Source organism: Mustelus asterias, chromosome 12 (assembly GCF_964213995.1).
Source record: "Mustelus asterias chromosome 12, sMusAst1.hap1.1, whole genome shotgun sequence".
In the NCBI taxonomy this organism is placed as follows: Eukaryota; Metazoa; Chordata; class Chondrichthyes; order Carcharhiniformes; family Triakidae; genus Mustelus; species Mustelus asterias.
Genome location: NC_135812.1, coordinates 15664533 through 15686971, shown reverse-complemented (window position 1 = coordinate 15686971; position 22439 = coordinate 15664533). Strand labels below are relative to the sequence as shown.

The 22439-nt window shown below is 42.5% G+C and overlaps 2 protein-coding genes across 2 annotated transcripts in view; both read left to right on the top strand.

Moving 5' to 3' along the window:
• Positions 1–4100, top strand: part of tlcd1 (TLC domain containing 1) — a 58387-nt gene extending 54287 nt beyond the window's left edge. The window contains exon 4 of the mRNA XM_078224835.1: positions 697–4100. Coding sequence (XP_078080961.1) covers positions 697–1089 — 393 coding nt within the window. The 3' untranslated portion in view covers positions 1090–4100. The remainder of the gene's footprint in view (positions 1–696) is intronic.
• A 3413-nt stretch (positions 4101–7513) lies between these two features.
• LOC144501872 (nuclear pore membrane glycoprotein 210-like) overlaps positions 7514–22439 on the top strand; it is a 154846-nt gene continuing 139920 nt past the window's right edge. Inside the window, exons 1-3 of the mRNA XM_078225916.1 lie at positions 7514–7905; positions 19333–19469; positions 20335–20466. Of these exons, the coding sequence (XP_078082042.1) occupies positions 7751–7905; positions 19333–19469; positions 20335–20466 (424 nt within the window). The 5' untranslated portion in view covers positions 7514–7750. The remainder of the gene's footprint in view (positions 7906–19332; positions 19470–20334; positions 20467–22439) is intronic.

Sequence of the window (22439 nt, the reverse complement as noted above, 5' to 3'; positions counted from 1 at the left end):
GTCCCTTTAATTGCAGTTAACAAGGTTCTGAAGGAGCTGCATTGGCTGCCTGCTGCATGGGGGCAGGTAGTCGTGCCAGCCCCAATCCCACCTCCACTAAAATGGCTGGCACTGGGAAATGAACATGCTGGCCACACTAGTGTTTTCAGGCTCTCTCTGCCTCCCTTCCCACCCCTGAAAATCTTGCTCCTACGGGGGTAATAATGGGGGTAAGGTGGTAATGATGGACGTAATTTGAAATTTTGGAAGAAATATTTCAAAAACATTATGGCCGGAATTTTACCATCCCACCCACCACGGGAATCGGAGCGGGCGAGGGGCGGAGATGGAAAAGTCCGCTGACCTCGGGTGGGATTTTATTGTTTCAGGACGAGCGAGGCGTAAAATCCCACCCTGTTTGTCTAACTATCAAAATATGAAACAAATTTGATAGAAACATCAGTGAAGTGCATATTTTCCTCCATTGTACATCTGGATTTCAGGCTTGTAAGCCAAGGTGAAATGGTTTCCAGTATGTGAAAAAAAACTGACAACTTGTGATGTTATTATGAGTTTACAACTGTGGTGACATAATATTTCAAGACTGTACAAGAATGATGATAAACCTAGCCAGAAATGACATGAATATATGGGAGTAAATCAGCTTGCAATGAGAAGCCAACTGTTGTAATCTAACAGGATGTATTTTTTCCTCAGGTAATTTCCACATTTATGTATATTGTGCTGACCCATCACTATGTCGCTGGTGCTGTCGTCGCATTGTTTGTTGAGATAAACAGCATTTTCCTCCATACCCGACTTCTTCTAAAACTGGCGAATGCACAGACCTCTCAGCTGTACCACTACAACAAGTACATCAATGTCTTCACCTATGTTGTTTTCCGGCTGTCTTCTCAGTTTTATCTCACTTGGTACATGATGAAGAATTTAAACGTCCTCCCAAATGCAGGCTACATCAGTCTGTCCTTGAATTCAATGAATGTCATGATCTTGGTTTACTTCTACCGTCTGATCCGTACCGATTTCCTCAGGAAGCCGAAACATTACTTACAGAATGGGAACAATAACACAAAGTTTGTGGATGACTAAAAGATTCATGCATTTTTGAAAACAATGGTTTGAAACGGAAACAGATTCACTGAATTAATTTAAGGCTGGACTAAATACTTGGAACAGAATACATTACATTTTTAACACCGTTGTCTGTCCAAGATTGCATTTCTAATGTAATATATATATATAATGGGATGAGTCTTATGGCTGCTTCAGAAAGACAATAACACAGCCGGTACAATATGTATTATTCTTTTATCAGCCAAAATGGCTAGATTGGCTAAGACAAGAATTGTAAACAATGTGTTGTAATTGTAGGGATAAAAACAGTGTACATTTTTCTTGTAATTTATAGTAACACACGAAATAAAAGATACAAGTGTAATAATACAGTTAAGGAAGTCTGCTGAGCTCCCCAAGAGCTAAGCAAAATTATCCAGTGATTGGATGAGCAATTTAAATAAGGAAGTTTCATACCTGGTCCATGTTGAGTTAGCTAAACACTGCTGTTATAGCGTTGGGGATCTAGAGTTATTTTCAGTGCTCCTGGGTTAGGGATCTGATAAAGAACTGAGGGTCCTTCCTTATATACACTATCCAATAATACCTGATGAAAGTTCAGTTGTGTGGGGTGTCCAGGTACAGCAACATCAGGCTCACCTGTGGTAAATAATCTGCCAACGCTGTGGAGTCTGCAACTGTGGAGTCCTGGCATGCATGCATTTGTTGAGGTAGGAGTTGCCATGAAGACATACTTCTGATACTCCACCGGTTTTTTTTCCAGAGTCTGGCTACTCTGCGCAACTTTGTTAGGCCGCAGTCAAGGAGTCTGCCTGGAGCAGATGTGGGAGACAGATGCCAGTGGCCATGGAGGCCCAGTCACAGTGTAGTGCCGTCAGCCTTCTCTGTGCGTGCTTAAGAAATATTTAGAAATCTGTAAATTTTGTTTTTCGAAAGCACTTTTGCCTGTGCAACCGAATGAGCTGCCATTGATTGCACAGGGCCTTCCAGTCCCTTAACAATGAAACAGTGCGCCTGCCAGCCAAAGCAATATCAGACACAGGAATAAACGGGCCCTTTATCCTGGGTATGCCAATGTTGCAAATACTGGAAAATCCATCATATGATGTAATTGTATCCATTTTAGGGTAATAATAATTTCCATTGTCCATTTTATAGGTTTAAGGTTCCTCTGACAGAAAATATCAAAATGGTAGGGATGAGTTGATAGAGAAGTCCCTTAAGAGATTTTTTGCCTCAGTCTACTGCTGTTAAGTAATATTCCTAACATGATTATTGCAGAAAATCTCTCTTTCTATAATTCCTGACTATTTGGGCAAGGTACCTAGAACATGTTCACATTATATAATGCCAAAATAAATCATCTTTAATTATGCTACAATAGTTACTATCTTTGTGCAGATGACTGCATTGTGTTATGTTTGCATTAAGCACTTTGCGTTTAACTGCATTTGTCGAATTAAAACTTACCTTTACAAATGATACAAAACTAGTTTATCTATCTGCATTTTATTTGAAGTATAAACAGTAATTACAGTGGAGAACAGTAGGATACCCATGTGTATAGTAATGGCACAGCACAACTCGTATGTCAAAAGGTTACAATCCAGTAACTCCCTCTGATGTCTTCAAAGGTAGTTTCCATTGTTTTGTAAGGAGATTGAGGAGGTAGTACTTCTAAGATGTTAGCATTACCAGCGTCACTGATTAAGTGCAATATCATAGCAGAAATAAAATTCTACTGAACTGTTTCGATTATATCCATAATTGGAAGAAGTAAAACATGTGGAAATAATTTATATTTTGGATTTTTCAAATTGTTCAAGTACACTTATTCTAAGTTTTAGAGGGACTGCATTTCACCTGCCGCCTTTTGCAGCTCCAAAACTTGCTAAACAGGAAATTCTATTTTGCAAGCCAAACATTCCTAAAAACATGTGGTCACAAATGAATGTCAGATGGCCAAAGCAAAAAATAAGGAAATGAATTGGCATTAACTCTCTCTTCTGCGATTTGTAGCATTATTGGACAAACCCAGAAAAGTGGTAACTTTGGAGATTTGTCTGTTTTGAACAGCTCTGGCAGTTTGTTTTATGCATTTCAGAGCTTTGGGGATTGCTCCCAGTCCCAATTCTTACATTTGATATTACAAGTTAAAGTCTTCCTAGCATCTGTCCCTGTAGCACCCCCTAAAGTTGAAGTTTGAAACCCTGTGTAATTATGGGAACCACATCACTAATTTTAGATGTCATATCCTCTCTAATTTTATAGAATTAAATGAAGCATTGCAGATCACTCTTTAATGTTATTTTACTAATAATGATTTCTAGAAATGTCCAGCTGCAGCACTGTGCTCCTCCCTAGCTGAGGAATGAAACATGTTTCCTACAGTTTTGCCAATCGGCAGCAATAACCCATGGTTATTAATAAACAAATTCAGTTCCCGTTTTTAGTGGTATACCGTACTGACACTTGTTGTGAAGGACTGATGTAACTCACTGCAGCCGTTAAAGGTTCGATTTGACAAGGTTAATGATCAATATGTACAACATTTGAGAGCAACCTAGTTATTATAAAAGTGTGCTTTGTGGCTTCTGATTTCTTCATTAACAGGCGACTCTTGCAACACCTGTTGATAACATAGCATTCGCTATACTAAGCTTATTCTTGTCCCTAAAAAAAGAGCTGGCCCAGAATATTATAAAACCAAGTATGAATGAGATGAGTTACTCTATGAGTGACGCTTACAGTCCTTAACAAAATATTGAACATCTAAGGAGAATCTGCTGTGTTGCCATTATGTTTAGTTTGCTGGGGAGGGGTAAATGTAACTGTATATCCCTTTTAAACCCAACTGGAATGATGGGCAGATATTGAGGATCTGCCTGAACTGGTGGAATGTATGTTCTTTTCATTAAAGTTGTTGGTGCTGCTAATAGCGTTTGTTGCCTTGTATAAAAAAAGAAACAAAATGTAGAGTTTTCTATGTTTTTCAGAATCTTTGACAAATAAAATTACATTCTGTGAACTTCAATGTGTTATGTTTTCACAAGACACCAACTTAAAAATGACCGATGTCTATTGTCTGCTGGAACTGTGAATATTTTAAGTATAGTAATAATCGGTATGAATTAGCACCTGTTATTGCTGTAGGTGTGAAGAATATCATAGAATCATTCAGCACAGAAGAGGCCCTTTGGCCCATCGAGTCTGCACCGACACATTAGAAACACCTGAACTCCCATCTAATCCCAGCTGCCAGCACTTGACCCATAGCCCTGAATGTTATGATGTGCCAAGTGCTCATCCAGATACTTTTTAAAGGATGTGAGGCAATCCCCCTCTACCACCCTCCCAGGCAGCGCATTCCAGACCATCACCACCCTCTGGATAAAAAATATTTTCCTCACATTCCTCCCATAAACCTCCCACCCCACACTTTGAACCTATGTCCCCTTGTGACTGACCCTTCAAATAAGGTGAACAGTTGCTCCTCATCCACTCATGTCCTTCGTAATCTTGTATACCTCAATCAGGTTGCCCCTCAGTCTTCTCTGCTCCAATGAAAACAACCCACACCTAACCTATCTTCATAACTTAAATGTTCCATCCTAGGCAGCATCCTGGTGAATCTCCTCTACACCCCTTTCAGTGCAATCATATCCTTCCTATAATGTGGCGGCCAGAACTGCACACAGTACTCTAGCTGTGGCCTCACCAAAGTTCTATACAACTCCAACAGATCTTCCCTGCTTTTGTAATAGGAGCTCCCAATTTATAAAATCTGTGCAAAATCCAAGTTTCATCAATAAGCTTTCCATTCTCAAATAGGAACATAAATAAGTGCACTGCAAAATTTCACTTGTTGCAGTCCTCATTGCTCTCATTCAGTGTTTCAGAATACTAGTCCAATGTTTTTTACATTTTACTACAGAATTTCTGAGATAAATATGGTTTAACGGTGTCCTATCACATTATTTCGGCTTACTCTGGGACAGCGAGGTTTTTGCCAGTTCAGCTTAATTATAGCGACCAATGATAGGTGAGTCTGTTTCCACATTTTCTAGTTCATGAAACAAGGGGCGATATTCAGTCTATGTACAAAGGTTTCTGCAGGGGCTCCCAACTGAGGAGGACTGTGTGTGTTTCTGTAGGGCTGCACACCTATTCTGGACGAACTGATCCCTGGCTACAGATGAAACACTGCTCTTGGTACCAATTTACTCTGCATCTGATTTTAAAATGAGCCACATGTATAAAAACTCAATTTAATGTGATTAAAAACCATGATAAAGGACATTTTTTAAAACCCCCAAACCTATTATATCGGAACTTACTACAATACATGCCCCAACTCGTGCAATTATTCAGAATGACATAAATACATTGTGCTGTCTATATTTCAGTCTTTTTATCAGGATAACAAAAATGCACACTGACCTTATAAATGAATGGAGTGGAATCACTTGCATATCAATTTTTGATATAAATTCCATGTATTGTCTTTCCCAAAGTTGAATAAATTCATTTACTACATTTGCAAAAATGGAAGTTAAAAATGCCAACATTTCTAAAGACCTCAATTGTCGTCGTTACAAATTTCCAACCACCAGAGCAGCAGCCTCAAGTCAGGGTAAGGATAGAATCAGAGAACAGTGTAATTGGGTTGAAGAGTATGGGTAAAAAGTATCTCTTTAAACTGGGTGAATGTTGTGAATTGGGAAAGCACATGGATACCAGTATGAATGAGCATGGGGCAGAGCTCTACTCCACCAAGGTGGAAGGGACTAGCTGGTGTGATTGGCAAAGAATTTAAATGGATTCTTCATTGATCTAGAGGAAGCAGGGAGAACAGTGCCAGTGTAGGCCAGAAGGTGGAGATGAGGTTGAAGAACCATACATCTGTGTGAACTTAAAAGGGGAGGGGGAACAGATTCTCATCATGGATTCATGGGGAAGAGTGAATCTGTGAGCTTGGGTAATGAGGTGAAGAGCAAAGGCACGAACAGGGTGGAGATGGCAACACCTGCATAACTGGCTGCAGCAAAGAAAAATGCCTGTCATTAATTTGAAGTAGAGGGCAAGAATAAATTCACGGTGTTGCTGCCTCACAGCACCAGGGACCAGCGTTCGATTCCCGGCTTGGGTCACTGTCTGTGCAGAGTGTGAACGTTCTCCCCGTGGCTGCATGGGTTTCCTCTGGGTGCTCCGGTTTCCTCCCACAGTCCGAAAGACCTGCTACTTAGGTGCATTGGCCATGCTAAATTCTCCCTCAGTGTACCTGAACAGTCACTGGAGTGGCGACTAGGGGATTTTCACAGTAACTTCATTGCAGCATTAATGTAAGCCCACTTGTGACACTAATATATAAACTTTTAAACAATTCTACGCATTATTTTAGGTCCATTCAACCATCAAATTTGACAGCTCTCTATCACACACATTCACAATAGCCTGCAATTTCTGTGAATAAATGAGAGATAACCCCTCATGTTTGTATTATTTGCCTTTCCATACAAGTGTAAAATAATTAATGAAGGGTCTGTGACAACACACAACTTGTAGGTTAGGGAGCAAGCTATGCCCCAGAATCTCTCACAATCCTTTTTAGAGATAATTTACAGTATATTGACAGACCATCCAGCCCAACTGCATCCTCCCATTCCATCTCACTCTATCAAGCCTTCCTTTCTCCCTCATATACCATCCAGATTAAAGTTTAAATGAATCAGAATTCCAAGCTGGGACAGTTGGTGCAATCCGAACAGTTTGATCGCGTTGGAAGATGCACACAAAAAAATTACTTCTCCGTTGTGGTTTTTTAAAAAAAAAGTTCCTTTATTAGTGTCACAAGTAGGCTTACATTAACACTGCAATGAATTTACTGTGAAAATCCCAGCACCTGTTCGAGTACACCCGAGGGAGAATTCAGCACGGCCAATGCACCTAACCAACATGTCTTTCGGGCTGTGGGAGGAAACCCACGCAGACACGGGGAGAATGTACAGACTCTGCACAGACAGTGACCCAAGCTGGGGGAATTGAACCCGGGTCTCTGGCGCTGTGAGGCAGCAGTGCTAACCATTGCGCCACCGTGCTGCCCTACATTACTTTTATATGTACAGTATCATTACAGGGGTTCAATATAAATTCTTGTTTCTGTGGTATAGCATAATGTCATCAGGAGCGATCCCAACTTTAATTAGACTGTTCTTTAGACATCCTTCATTAGTAACTAAAGTGCAGAGACTCACTATTTATAATTTTATTGTCCCATCAGGCTCTTTGGTCCAATGATTGAATAGATGGTACTCATTAAGTCTCTGGAACATCAAATGCTAACCCATAGAAAACACGGGCGCCATGGTAACCTAAGCCAACCGCCACTCTGACGCTCGGGCGAGGCGGCACTTTCCACCTCCCAGCCAGCGGGGGCGCTGCGTGCGGGCAGACAGGCGGGGGCACGTGACCCCTTTCCCGCGTGCGGCTGATTCGACGACCTTCTCGCTCGAGAGCGGCCTTAGCTCAGCAATCTCCGCACAAACCGCCTCAGACAGAGGCTGGGCTGAGACGGCTGTCTACCCGCCGTGCTCCCCCCCTTCCCCCATCGCGAGCCCTCAGAGCCTTTTAAATCCTGCTTTTATTGTCCGATTCGGTTCTTTATCTCCGGGTTGCCATGGCGACCCCCCTCCGACCTTGGCTCCTGTGTGTTGCTCTCCTTTGCCGTTGCTCCGCCGGGGCCAAGCTGAACGTCCCCAAAGTGCTGCTGCCTTACTCCCCAAACGTGAAGGCGAATTTCACCATGGAGGCGGACGAAGGGTGTTACCAGTGGTGAGTGAGCTCTGTTCCTGGGTTGACTCTTCAGGAGGGGGAAGTCGCCTCCCCCACAAACCCTTCAGGGTTTGGACAAGGAGGAACAAGGCAGGAGGGGAGGCCAATGTCAAATAATTTGGTGGGTGGCACACTGGTTAGCACTGCCGCCTTACAGCGCCAGGGACCCGGCTGCGATTCTAACCTCGGATGACTAGCTGTGCAGAGTCTGCACATTCTCCCCGTGTCTGCGTGGGGTTTCCTCCGGGTGCTCCGCTTTCCTCCCACACTCCAAAGATGTGCACGTTAGGTGGATCTGCCATGATAAATTGCCCCTTAGCGTCCAAAGATGTGTGGGCTAGGTTGATTATCCCTTACGGCGGAATTTTATCAGCATGTCCGTCTGAGGTTCGTACGATTCCACCCGAGCCCAACGGAGAATGCCGTTCTCCGAGCCTCACCTGCCCCCGGAATTGGGGTGGGCGTGCCAGTAAAATTTGGCCTTAGAGTCAAAAGATGTGCGAGTTAGGTTGATTAGTCATGCTAAATTGCCCCTTAGTGTCAATGGGACGAGGAGGGTAAATACATGGGAGTGTGGGGATAGGGCCTGGGTGGGTTTGGTGCAGGCTCGATGGGCAGAATGGCTTCTTTCTGCACTGTAGGGATTCTAAGATTCTAATTACTGAGTGCTATCGTCAACTTCACCTCATTGTGTCATGTGCTCCCATACCAAACAATTCCTCTGTATGCTGTTTTGTGAAGACATCTTAAACAAAACCTTGTCTGCATGAATTAATGGGAAATTGGATGTTTTGCATTCATCCTGATTGTAAACTTTTTTTTGCAAAAACATACTTTATTTCTAAAATATCTGAAAGCACATTACAAATGTTTCAAAATGGTCTTCATATTCAGGTTTTTACATAGACCACGTTGCACACTTTGGTCCTTCAATGCAATGGTGATATTTGTGATATTTACTGTATACATTCAGTGTGAGTCATACCCTTTTGTTAAAGAGACCTGCACAATTCCCAGCCCTTTGGTGCACAATGGCTGAAAGCTCTTTGACAGTGACCTTTACCCATTGCACCTCTGCAGTGCATCCCTCAGCACGTAGTCGCTGGGCTTTGGAATGTGCCAGTCTGCAACACTCAGTCGGGGACAACTATGCAGTTGAAGACCAACAAGTTTCGGGCAGACCAAAGAGCATCTTTCATAAGAACGTAAGAACTAGGAGCAGGAGTAGGCCATCTTGCCCCTCAAGCCTGCTCCGCCATTCAATAAGATCATGGCTGATTTTTTTGTGGACTCAGCTCCACTTACCCACCCTCTCACCATAACCCTTAATTCCTTTACTGTTCAAAAATGTATCTATCCTTGCCTTAAAAGCATTCAATCAGTTAGCCTCAACTGCTTCACTGGGCAGGGAATTCCACAGATTCACAACTCTTTGTGTGAAGAAGTTACTCCTCAACTCAGTCCTAAATCTGCTTCCCCTTATTTTGAGGCTATGTCCCCTAGTTCTAGTTTCACCCGCCAGTGGAAACAACTTCCTTGCCTATTCCATCTTACCTATTCCCTTCATAATCTTATATGTTTCTATAAGATCTCCCCTCATTCTTCTGAATTCCAATTCGTATAGCCCCAGTCTACTCAGTCTCTCCTCATAAGCCAACCCTCACAACTCCGGAATCAACCTAGTGAATCTCCTCTGCACCCCCTCCAGTGCCAGTATATCTTTTCTCAAATAAGGAGACCAAAACTGTACACAGTACTCCAGGTGTGGCCTCACCAGCACCTTATGCAACATAATCTCGCTGTTTTTCAACTCCATCCCTCTAGCAATGAAGGACAAAATTCCATGTGCCTTCTTAATTACCTGCTGCACCTGCAAACCAATTCCTTGAGATTCCTGCACAAGGACACCCAGGTCCCTCTGCACAGCAGCATGCTGCAATTTTTTACCATTTAAATAATAGTCCATTTTGCTGTTATTCCTACCAAAATGGATGACCTCACATTTAGCAACATTGTGCCAGACCCTTGTCCACTCACTTAGATTATCTATATCCCTTTGCAGACTTTCAGCGTCCTCTGCACACTTTGCTCTTCCACACATCTTAGTGTCACCTACAAATTTTGACACACTACACTTGGTCCCCAACTCCAAATCATCTATGTAAATTGTAAACAATTGCGGTCCCAACACTGATTGATCCCTGAGGCGCACCACTAGTCACTGATCACCAACCAGTTAGTTAACCAATCCTCTATCCATGCTAATATATTACCCGTAACATTGTGCACCTTTATCTTATGTAACAGTCTTTGGTGCGGCACTTTGTCAAATGCCTTCTGGAAATCCAGATACACCACATCCACAGGTTCCCCATTGTCCACTGCACATGTAATGTTCTCAAAGAATTCCACCAAATTAGTCAAACATGACCTGCCCTTCGGAGCAGTCTTACCAATGGGACAATTTATATCCAGATGTCTCACTATTTCTTCCTTGGTGATAGATTCAAGCATTTTCACTGAATTGATGATTCTCCAGCAGCTGCTGATGTTTGTCACTGTGTACGTCCCTGGGAACAGTCCTTATAACACAGAGTCCTGTGTCACAGAGACGCTTGGAATGAATCTGGACGAAAACCACCTCATCGAAGAGCTCCTTTTCCAGATTGAAAAAGGATGAGTAGGCAGCTCTATTCATTGGGGATGGCATTTTAGAATGCTGTTTCCAAGCCAACCTCCTTGATCAAGCATTTGGTCATCTGGCATAAATCTCCTTATGTGGTTCTGTGTCAAAATGTTTGTTTGATAATCATCAAAACACTGGTAAAACACTTTGTATAAATGTAAATTGTGGATTTACATCATGTCATCACAGCACCAGGGACCTGGTTCGATTCTAGCCTTTGGTGACTTATCTGTGTGGCCTTTGCACGTTCTCCCCATGTCTGTGTGGGTTTTACCTGGGTGCTCTGGCTTCCTCCCACAGTCTAATGATGTGTAGGTTAGGTGGATTTGCCATGCTCAATTTCTCCTTAGTGTCCAGGCGAGATCCGCTGATATGTCACTGTCCAGTTGGGATGCCCCCTCAGTGTCACAAACCTGGCTTTGGAGCAATGACTGGCTTTATTCAACCCACTATCTTCTGGTAGTAGCAAAGATTTAATCTAACAATGTTCCCTTTCCCTTGGATACCTTTTCCAGACCCAACAGTTATATTTTAAAAGGAGCCAAGTTAACCAGCTTTTTAAGATAGAGCAAGTTTATTTATTACCAAAAGGTAAGGAGAAATGGTAAAATACATGCATCTATAGTCAAATGGATTAGAGATAAGTATTGAACCAATAATATATTTTCAAAAAGTTATACAGAACGGTCCTTGAATTGCTAGGAGTAGATGATGACACATTCTGGTTTAATTAGAAGGTTTCGGACATCAGACAAACACAGTGTTTCTCTCTCTCCCTGGTGTTTTAAATTCTGCTGGCTAGCTGGAAGCAGGTATCCCGACCTTCCTGAAGTGAAAATTCTGCTATTGGTGGTTTGCTAGCTAGTACCTAGAGTCTCATCTCTCCCTGTTGTTTTGGTGAGCTGTTCTGACTTCAAGTTGTGCTTAAGGAGTATGTTTGATTGGAACATTTCATATTTGTCAAGGGTTATACAATATCATGGTTGTTTTTTTTCCCTGTTTGTAATTGATAAATGTTATTGCTAATTTTCTTTCTATACATGTTAACTATTCTTCAATAAAACTTTGTTTGCTAGAAGCTCCCTAGTGGGTCATTTGAATCATATCTGAAGTGAAACATCACATGCTTACTTTAGCCAAATTCAAATTGTAAATCTTATGATTCAGACGGACTTCATAAAACACTTGAGCGTTTCTGACCTGAATTATAGCAGTAGAGAAATTGTGTGTCTCACATTCTTGAAGTATGATGTTACTTATGCTTTTGATCTTGTACCCTATTGATTGATACTTAGAAACATAGAAACCAGAAGCAGGAGTAGGCCATTCGGCCCTTCGAGCCTGCTCCGCCATTCATTTTGCTCTTAGCTGATCATCGAATTCAATATCCTGATCACCCCCTTCCTCCCATATCCCTTGATCCCTTTAGCCCCCAGAGCTATATCTAATTTCTTGAAATCAGACAACGTTTTGGTCTCAACTATTTTCTGTGGTAGTGAATTCCACACATTCTGTTTCACGGAGACATGGCTCACTCCTGCTTCACCGGACAGTGCCCAAAACCAGAGGGCTTCTCAATCCATCAAATGGACTGTACTGCAGCCTCAGGCAAGGCTAGAGGAGATGGGGTCTGCTTCCTAATCAGCACCTCATGGTGCCTAGACATAGCAACACTGGCAACTTTCTGCTCCCCAGACCTAGAATATCTGACACTAAAATGCCACCCCTTCAACCTTACGTGGGAGTTCACCTCCGTTATCCTTATGGCAGTTTACATCCCACCCCAGGCTGGATGAAATATACACCACTACGAATAGCCTTGCGACGAAACATTCCGAGGCCTTGTTCATTGTGGCCGGGGACTTAAATAAAGCCAAGCTCAAGAGCGTACACCAAGTTACCACCAACATGTCTACTGTTCCACCAGAGGCCCAAACATCCTAGACCACTGCTACACAAATGTCAAACATGCCTACCACTCTATCGCCCACCCACACTTTGGCAAATCAGACCATAAGGCTGTGCTCCTGCTCCCGACTTACAAGCAAAAACTGATGCGGGAGAATCCATCAAATAAAGTCGTGCAATGTTGGAATCGGATGATCTGCGGAGCTACCTGGAGTCAGTGGACTGGTCAATATTTAAAAACTCTGCCATCAGTCTAACGAGTACGCCACAACGGTAACTGACTTCATTAGTAAGTGTGTAGAAGATTGTGTGCCAAAGAAGCAAATCCGTCTGGTCTCCAACCAGAAACCATGGATGAACAGGGATATCCACTGCTTGCTGAAGTCCAGGTCTGAGGCGTTCAAGTCAGGCAACACTGACCTATACAAGAAAGCCAGATACGATCTAAGGAGATCCATCAAAGATGCCAAAAGACAGTACGGGACCAAGTTAGAGTCCCAGGCGAGCCACACCAACCCCCGCCAACTATGACAAGGTCTGCAAGACATAACAGGCTACAAGACGAAGGCATGTAAAATCGCCAGCTCCAACGCACCCTTCCCTGATAAGCTCAATGCACTCTACGCCTGTTTTGAGCAAGAGGTCAGTGAGAGCATGCCCTCCACTCTGGAAGCCCTGGATGAACCTATATCTGGGGGTCACCATTGCAGATGTCAGAGCAGTTTTCTTGAAGGTCAACCCACGGAAAGTGACTGGCCTGGATGGGGTACCCAGACGAGCACTCAGATTCTGCGCGAATCAGCTAGCGAGGGTATTCAGACATCTTCAACCTCTCTTTTCAACAATCTGAGGTCCCTATTTGCTTCAAGAAGACAACCATCATCCCGGTACCTAAGAAAAACCAAGCAGCGTGCCTTAATGACTATCGGCCGGTGGCTCTGACATCCATCATTATGAAGTGCTTCAAAAGGCTAGTCATGGCATGAATCAATTCCAGCCTCCCAGACTACCTGGATCCACTACAGTTTGCGTACCACTACAACAGGTCCACAGCAGATGCCATCTCCCGGCTCTGCACTCAACCCTGGAACACCTAGATAACAAGGACACCTATGTCAGACTCCTCTTTATTGACTACAGCTCAGCCTTCAACACCATTATTCCCACAAAACTCATCTCTAAACTCCTGGGCCTCAGCTCCTCCCTCTGCGACTGGATCCTGAACTTCCTAACTCACAGACCACAATCAGTAAGGATAGGCAACAACACCTCCTCCACGATCATCCTCAACACCAGTGCCCCGCAAGGCTGTGTTCTCAGCCCCCTACTATACTTATATACCTATGACTGACCAAATTTAGAGAATATAAAGACTGACAAATCCCCAGGGCCTGATGGAATCTATCCAAGGCTGCTCAGGGAGACGAGAGGTGAAATAGTTGGGCCTCTGACGCAAATCTTTGTCTCGTCACTGGACACAGGTGAGGTCCCAGAGGATTGGAGGATAGCCAATGTGGTCCCGTTATTTAAGAAGGGTAGGAAGGATAACCCGGGTAATTATAGGCCGGTGAGCTTGACGTCCGTGGTGGGGAAGTTGTTGGAGAAGATTCTTAAAGATAGGATGTATGCGCATTTAGAAAGGAATAAACTCATTAACGATAGTCAACATGGTTTTGTGAGAGGGAGGTCATGCCTCACGAACCTGGTGGTGTTTTTTGAAGAAGTGACCAAAATGGTTGACGAAGGAAGGGCCGTGGATGTTGTCTATATGGACTTTAGTAAAGCGTTTGACAAAGTCCCTCATGGTAGGCTAGTGAAAAAGGTTGGATCCCATGGGATAAAGGGGGAGGTGGCTAGATGGGTGGAGAACTGGCTTGGTCATAGAAGACAGAGGGTGGTAGTGGAAGGGTCTTTTTCCGGCTGGAGGCCTGTGACTAGTGGTGTACCGCAGGGCTCTGTATTGGGACCTCTGCTGTTTGTGATTTATATAAATGATCTGGAAGAAGGAGTAACTGGGGTGATCAGTAAGTTTGCGGACGACACAAAACTGGCAGGACTTGCAGATAGTGAGGAACATTGTCAGAGGCTACAGAAGGATATAGATAGGCTGGAAATTTGGGCAAGGAAATGGCAGATGGAGTTCAATCCTGATAAATGCGAAGTGATGCATTTTGGTGGGAATAATGTAGGGAGGAGCTACACGATAAATGGAAGAACCATAAAGGGTGTAGAGACGCAGAGGGACCTGGGTGTGCAAGTCCACAGATCCTTGAAGGTGACGTCACAGGTGGAGAAGGTGGTGAAGAAGGCATATGGCATGCTTGCCTTTATAGGACGGGGCATAGAGTATAAAAGTTGGGGTCTGATGTTGCAGATGTATAGAACGTTGGTTCGGCCGCATTTGGAATACTGCGTCCAGTTCTGGTCGCCACACTACCAGAAGGACGTGGAGGCTTTGGAGAGAGTACAGAGGAGGTTTACCAGGATGTTGCCTGGTATGGAGGGGCTTGGTTATGAGGAGAGAATGGGGAAACTGGGGTTGTTCTCCTTGGAAAGACGGAGGATGAGGGGAGACTTAATAGAGGTGTATAAAATTATGAAAGGCATAGATAGGGTGAACGGTGGGAAGCTTTTCCCCGGGTCGGTGGTGACGTTCACGAGGGGTCATAGGTTCAAGGTGAAGGGGGGGAGGTTTAACACAGATATCAGAAGGACATATTTCACACAGAGGGTCGTGGGGGCCTGGAATGTGTTGCCGGGCAAGGTGGTGGAGGCGGACACACTGGGAACGTTTAAGACTTATCTAGACAGCTATATGAACGGAGTGGGAATGGAGGGATACAAAAGAGTGATCTAGTTTGGACCAGGGAGCGGCGCGGGCTAATTGTTCCTGGTTTCTCGTTTCAAGGCTTCATTCTACGATCATCTTGCTGGTGCCAGTACAGAGTGAGACTGCGGATAGTTGGGAACCTGTCTCGGGGGCAGGGGATTCATATGGTGTTCGTGGAAGTGGAAATGACTAGGGTTGGGAAGCATTTTCCGATCGGGGCCATTGTGATCTCCTGGACTCGTTTCGATCGCCTCAGGGGGTCGGAGAGGAATTTCCCAGATTTTTTTTTCCCCATATTGGCCCTGGGGTTTTTCACTCTGGGTTTTCGCCTCTCCCTGGAGATCACATGGTCTGGAATGGGGGGGTGGGGGTAAGTTAATAGGTTGTAATGAACAAAGCATCGTAGCTGTGAGGGACAGCTCGGTGGATAGGATATTGGTATGTAGATAGGCTGGAAAATTGGGCGGGGATCCTGGATTCAGGATTCAATCCTGGACCGGGGAGCGGCGCGGGCTTGGAGGGCCGAAGGGCCTGTTCCTGTGCTGTATTGTTCTTTGTTCTTTGTTCAAATTCCCCATCAATTTGATTTTCAAGTTTGCTGACGATACCACCGTAGTGGGTCGGATCTCAAACAATGATGAGACACAGAGTACAGGAATGAGATAGAGAATCTGGTGAACTGGTGCGGCAACAATAATTTCTCCCTCAATGTCGACAAAATGAAGGAGATTGTCATCAACTTCAAGAAGCGTAAAGGAGAACATGCCCCTGTCTACATCAATGGGGACGAAGTAGAAAGGGTCGAGAGCTTCAGGTTTTTAGGTGTCTAGATCACCAACAACCTGTCCTGGTCCCCCCCCATGCCGACACTATAGTTAAGAAAGCCCACCAACACCTTTACTTTCTCAGAAGACTAAGGAAATTTGGCATGTCAGCTACGACTCTCACCAACTTTTACAGATGCACCATAGAAAGCATTCTTTCTGGTTGTATCACAGCTTGGTATGGCTCCTGCTCTGCCCAAGACTGCAAGGAATTACAAAAAGTCATGAATGTAGTCCAATCCATCACGCAAACCAGCCCCCCATCCATTGACTCTGTCTACACTTCCCTCTGCCTCAGCAAAGCAGCCAGCATAATTAAGGACTCTACGCACCCCGGACATTCTCTCTTCCACCTTCTTCCGTCAGGAAAAAGATACAAAAGTCTGAGGTCACTTACCAACCGACTCAAGAACAGCTTCTTCCCTGTTGCTGTCGGACATTTGAATGGACTTATCTTGCATTAAGTTGATCTTTCTCTACACCCTAGCTATGACTACATTCTGCACTCTCTCGTTTCCTTCTCTATGAACGGTATGCTTTGTATAGTGCGCAAGAAACAACACTTTTCACTGTATACTAATACATGTGACAATAATAAATCAAATCAAATTCACCACCCTCTGCATGAAGGAATTTCTCCTCACCTCGGTTCTAAAAGATTTACCCGTTATCCTCAAACTATGACTTAGTTCTGGATTCCTCCACCATTGGGAACATTCTTTCTGAATCTATCCTGTCTAATCCTGTTAGAATTTTATAAGTTTCTATGAAATTCCCTTTCACTCTTCTAAACTCCAGTGAGTATAATCCTAGCCGACTTAGTCTCCTCATATGACAGACTTGCCATCCCAGGAATCAGCCTGGTAAACCTTCGCTGAACTCCCTCTGTAACAAGGACATCCTCAGGTAAGGACACCAAAACTGCACACAGAACTCCAGGTGTGGCCTCACCAACGCCTTATACAATTGCAGCAAAACATCACCTCACTTAATTTATATCCATTCAATAATGTGTCTTCCTATTGTTGCTACCAAAGTGGATAACCTCATTTATCCACATTATACTGCATATGCCCATACACTCAGCCTATCCAAATCACGCTGAAGCGTCTCTGCATCCTTCTCACAGCTCACCCTTCCCACCCAACTTTGTATCATCTGCGGAACCCCACTAGTCACTGACTGCCATTCAGAAAAAGACCCATTTATGCCAACTCTTTGCTTCCTGTCTGCTAACCAGCTTTCTGTCCATCTCAAGACATTACCTGCAATTCCATGTGCTTTAACTTTACATAGTAGTAGATACATATTGGATGCAGCACTTTTAATTGTCATTCAGTAGTGCTAAGAACCCTGCCGATGTTAACTACTGAAAGTCTTAGAACATACTTAAAATAGTTGCACTTTCATCTGATTGATTGTATAAACAAAGGTTGGGTCCATAAATGCCACCTTAGTGCTAATTACAGTTAGGGTTTTTATAAATTATTAAATCCTTGTTATTCAAACTTAATGCAGCATTCATTCTACTTTAAATGAGGTTATAAATGTAGAATTTTCGCTAAAGTTAAAGGGTATTCCAAATCCCAGAAGGGAAACTTGGAATACCGGTGCTTAACAGTTTACTTTGCAAATTGGTATAATGTGAGGAAAGGAGATGAAAACCAGTGAGGAAAGGTTCAGACTTCTTGTAACCGATCAAATAAAAAACATTTATTAAACTGTAAAACACTCAATAAGAGAGTTAACAATACAGAATAAAAATTATAATTAACTACAATAATGGCTCCAAACACAGTATACTTAAATTAACCCCTTCCAAATCTATCTACTTGCCTGGACTCGGAGAATGTACTTTCCTCAAAACAACATCCCATAGATTCTAACACTATGAGCCAAATTCTTGAACACATACGACCTATATCTTACTTTTGGGAAGTTATTCTTCTGGTTCAAAGTAGCAGATCTAGTTTCTAAAACAGCAGTCTTTAGGCCAAAAGCTTGTTTTTGGGGAGAGCTCGGCTTCCATCTGGGTGTGGCTGTGATCCTGGTTGCTGGTTAGCTGTTTTCCAGTTAAGTAGTAACCCTGTCACTGATGTGTAGTTTATCCTTTTTGATCTTTTCTTATCTGATCAACTAGTCTTAGAAGTCACACTTTAAGCATATTAATGCAACATTCAGCCTTATTTCTTCTTTTGAACTCTTACATTCTGTATCTTTAACTCCTACAATTCTATGCCCTATTGTTCTCCACTTAAGTAAATATCTATTTGCCTTACTTTTGGGCTAATCTGCATATCAATAGCTTCCAGTGCAGCTAAATTCTTATCAGTTTCCTTTTATCCAATTTTTTATCTTCATTTTATCCCAACTTCTTAACAATTATTAAATCCGAAACATGGAAATACCTTTCATATAAGGAGGGGTTAAATTTAGGATTAAAGAGGCTATGCATAACCAAAAGTAGAATAGAATGCTACAGTGCAGAAAGAGGCCATTCGGCCCATCGAGTCTGCATCGAGTCCCACCCAGGCCCTATCCCCATATCCCTACATATTTTATCCACTAATCCCTCTAACCTACGCATCTCAGGAAACTAAGGGGCAATTTTATCATGGCCAACCAACCTAACCCGCACATCTTTGGACTGTGGGAGGAAACCGGAGCACCCGGAGGAAACCCACGCAGACACGAGGAGAATGTGCAAACTCCACACAGACAGTGACCCGAGCCGGGAATCGAACCCAGGTCCCTGGAGCTGTGAAGCAGCGGTGCTAACCACTGTGCTACCGTGCCGCCCCAGAATACATCACAAAAATCAAAATAACCAAAATGTTAACTGCTGAAAGTCTTAGAACATACTTAAAATAGTTGCACTTTCATCTGATTGATTGTATAAACAAAGGTTGGGTCCATAAATGCCACCTTAGTGCTAATTACAGTTAGGGTTTTTATAAATGATTAAATCCTTGTTATTCAAACTTAATGCAGCATTCATTCTACTTTAAATGAGGTTATAAATTTAGAATTTTCGCTAAAGTTCACATTGCCTGATGAAAAATTGCAACTTAATCATCAGATGTTGCACTTGATACATGCAGTACAATAAATGCAGTTAATAATTAATGTAGTAGTAATAACACAATGGTAGACCTACATGGCTCTCTTCTACGTTAAAGGTATTCAACACGACCAGATGTAGCAACTATTGAACCTGTATATCAGAATGATACTGAATGTTCCAACACAGCATTGATATCTGTTCGCTCAACTCAGTCTACTCGCCTCACCAGTATAATCATAGCTGAGGAAACAGGTATGTTTCATAATATTATTTTGATTATTTGAAGAGCTGGCAGGAATTTGAAAATACAACTGGGAAGACCACAGTGCTGTACAGTATGACATTTAGTATTTGGAGGAATAGGTTTTTGAAATCTTCCTAGTCGTTAATTCTAGAATACCCGCAGATGTTCCAATATACTTCTGCCTCGGAAGGATCAAGGCAGCAAGTCATCTTTGTACCTCAATGGTTCAAGATGATGCGTGATGCTTGATGGCAAAGGGAATTTAAAAATAATATTTTTGTGTATAAATAAATTATGGAACACATTTTTAAAAATGGAATAGATATTTTAAATTGAAAATGGTCTGCATGGCAATAATGCACTTTTTTTGTTTCAGTGACAGGGCAAGTGCTACACCGTAATGTCATGGTTGATATTACACCAGCAAGATCTGATGGTAGTTGGTTAAATACCTGTGGTCTGTTCTGTGTACACCATTGGTTTGTTGAGCTCTCTGATTCAATGGATGCTATAAGCAGGAAATAAGGCATAAAATGACTAGTTGGATTCCTGAAGGTGCAAACTTTTCCTTAGGCTTTTAAAGCAGATAGGTGTTGATTATGAATGTTTGTTATTTTGGGAAGTTGAATCAAACCGAGACAACTTTACATTCAGAAAAAAATGCCTTTGGTACTAACGGGCAGCATTACTGGGTTCTGAAATGAAGCAGCAAGGCAAAAAGTCATCCTCGTACCTTATTGGTCCATGCAAAGGGAACTGAAAAATAATATTTTTGTGTATAAATGAATTATGGCACACATTGTTTTATATGGAACAGTGATGTTAAATTGGAAGCAGTCTGCATGGCAATAATACACTCTTTTTTTGTTTCAGTGACAGGGCAAGTGTTACGCTGTGATGTAATGGTTGATATTATAAATCAAATTGAAATTGTATCAACAACACGAGAGCTGTATGTGGATGATTCTCTTTTAAAATTAACAGTCAGAGCCTTGGATGAGGAAGGTATGAGCTGTACTTCATAATATCCTATAGACATGCATTTATCAATCCAAAACTCTGTACTTTATTTTAAAATTCACGCTGATGTGAAGAATATGAAGGTCACAATCTGACATAGTTACATAGAGCCTATGACACAGAAACAAACAATTAGGTCCAACTTGTCTGTGCTGCATTTATACTCCACACCACCACCTTCCCACCCGTCCCAACATATTCAATTCCCTCCTTCCTCATCTGCTTATCTGGTTCCCCCTTATTTTTTGAGCACATCTGCTAACTGCAATTAAAGCTAACATGAGGGGAACATTTTGTTATGAACAAATGTTTACTATAATAAGACTTCACTGCACTCCTTTACGTAGACATTGTTTTGATGCACATTTCAAAACAAACTCCATGAGAAGGATGCATCATCTGTGGAAGTTAAGAATGGAATAAAATTGAAAGAAAAAAGCTGGACAATTCTGCAAAGGTTAGTGGTAATCCAGAAGATTGGGAAAATTTTTAACCAGCACTAAAAATGATGACTGAAAATAATGAAGAGTGAGAAATTATAATTTTAGAGAAAACCAACAAGAAATATCTTTATTAAACTGAATGTAAGATGGCTCCCCCACCTGTGCCTCATGGCCGAGATCACGTGACTATGGCAACCCAGATAGGATATAATATACAAACAGATAGTAAAAGCTTCTACAAGTGCAATCAACTCCCCTCATTTGTGACCCGCTCTATCACAAATTAATTTGCCTGCGTGAATCGTTAAATTTAGCTTCTTGGCTTCAAAGCTTTGCTGATCTGTGATTTTAAACTCTCATGTTAAATTGTTAGACTCTTAAACTCACCTTTCCCAAGTAAAAAATTGCACAGCACATGCACCATCTCTGCACATGCACAAATTCACTGTTCGCGATTTTGCCCTTTGCGCAATTTCATGGGATCAGAACCTAAGCGAACAACAGGAGTTGACTGTATATATGAAAAAACAGTTAGTCTCACAACACCAGGTTAAAGTTAGTCCCTCAGGGGGAGACTGGGGAATATTAGGAAACAAGGAAATTGCATACTTTGAACAAGTAATTTGTATGTCCATGTACTAGAAGACACAAAGTACGCCAAGAGCAGTAGAAAATCAAGAGGCGGAAGGGAGGAAGGAACTTAAAACGATCATAATCATTAGAGGAAAAGTACTGGGAAAATTAATGGGACTCAGTCTTACAGCACAGAAAGAGGCTCTTTTGTGACTGTGCTGGCCATCAAACACCTATCTATTTTAATGCCATTTTCCATGGTTTGTAGCCTTGTGTGCTACGGCTTTACAAGTGCTCATCTAGATGCTTCTTAAATGTTGTGAGGGTTCTCATGTCTACCACTCTTTCAGGCAGTGAGTTCCAGATTCCCACCGCCCTCTGGGTGAAAAAGTTTTCTCTCGTCTCTAAATATCTTGCTCCTTGCTTTAAATGTATGCTCCTCTACTAAGGGGAGATATTTCTTCCTATCTACCCTATCTATATCCCTCACAATTTTGTACACATTGGTGAGGACCCCTCAACCTTCTCTGCTCTGGGGAAAACAACCCCATCCTATCCAGCCTCTTTTTATAACTGAAATGCTCCAGCTCAGTCAACATTCTGGTGAACCTCCTCTGCACACTTTCTAATGCAGTAATTACTGCCTGTAATTACCTGGTTTTTTCCTACTTCCCTTCTTGAATAATGGTACCAAATCAGTTGATCTCCAGCCCTCTGGCACCTCTCTTGTGATGTGGAGATGCCGGCGTTGGACTGGGGTAAACACAGTAAGAAGTTTAACAACACCAGGTTAAAGTCCAACAGGTTTATTTGGTAGCAAAAGCCACACAAGCTTTCGGAGCTGCAAGCCCCTTCTTCAGGTGAGTGGGAATTCCCTGTTGGACTTTAACCTGGTGTTGTTAAACTTCTTACCTCTCTTGTGGCCATAGAGAATTTGAAATT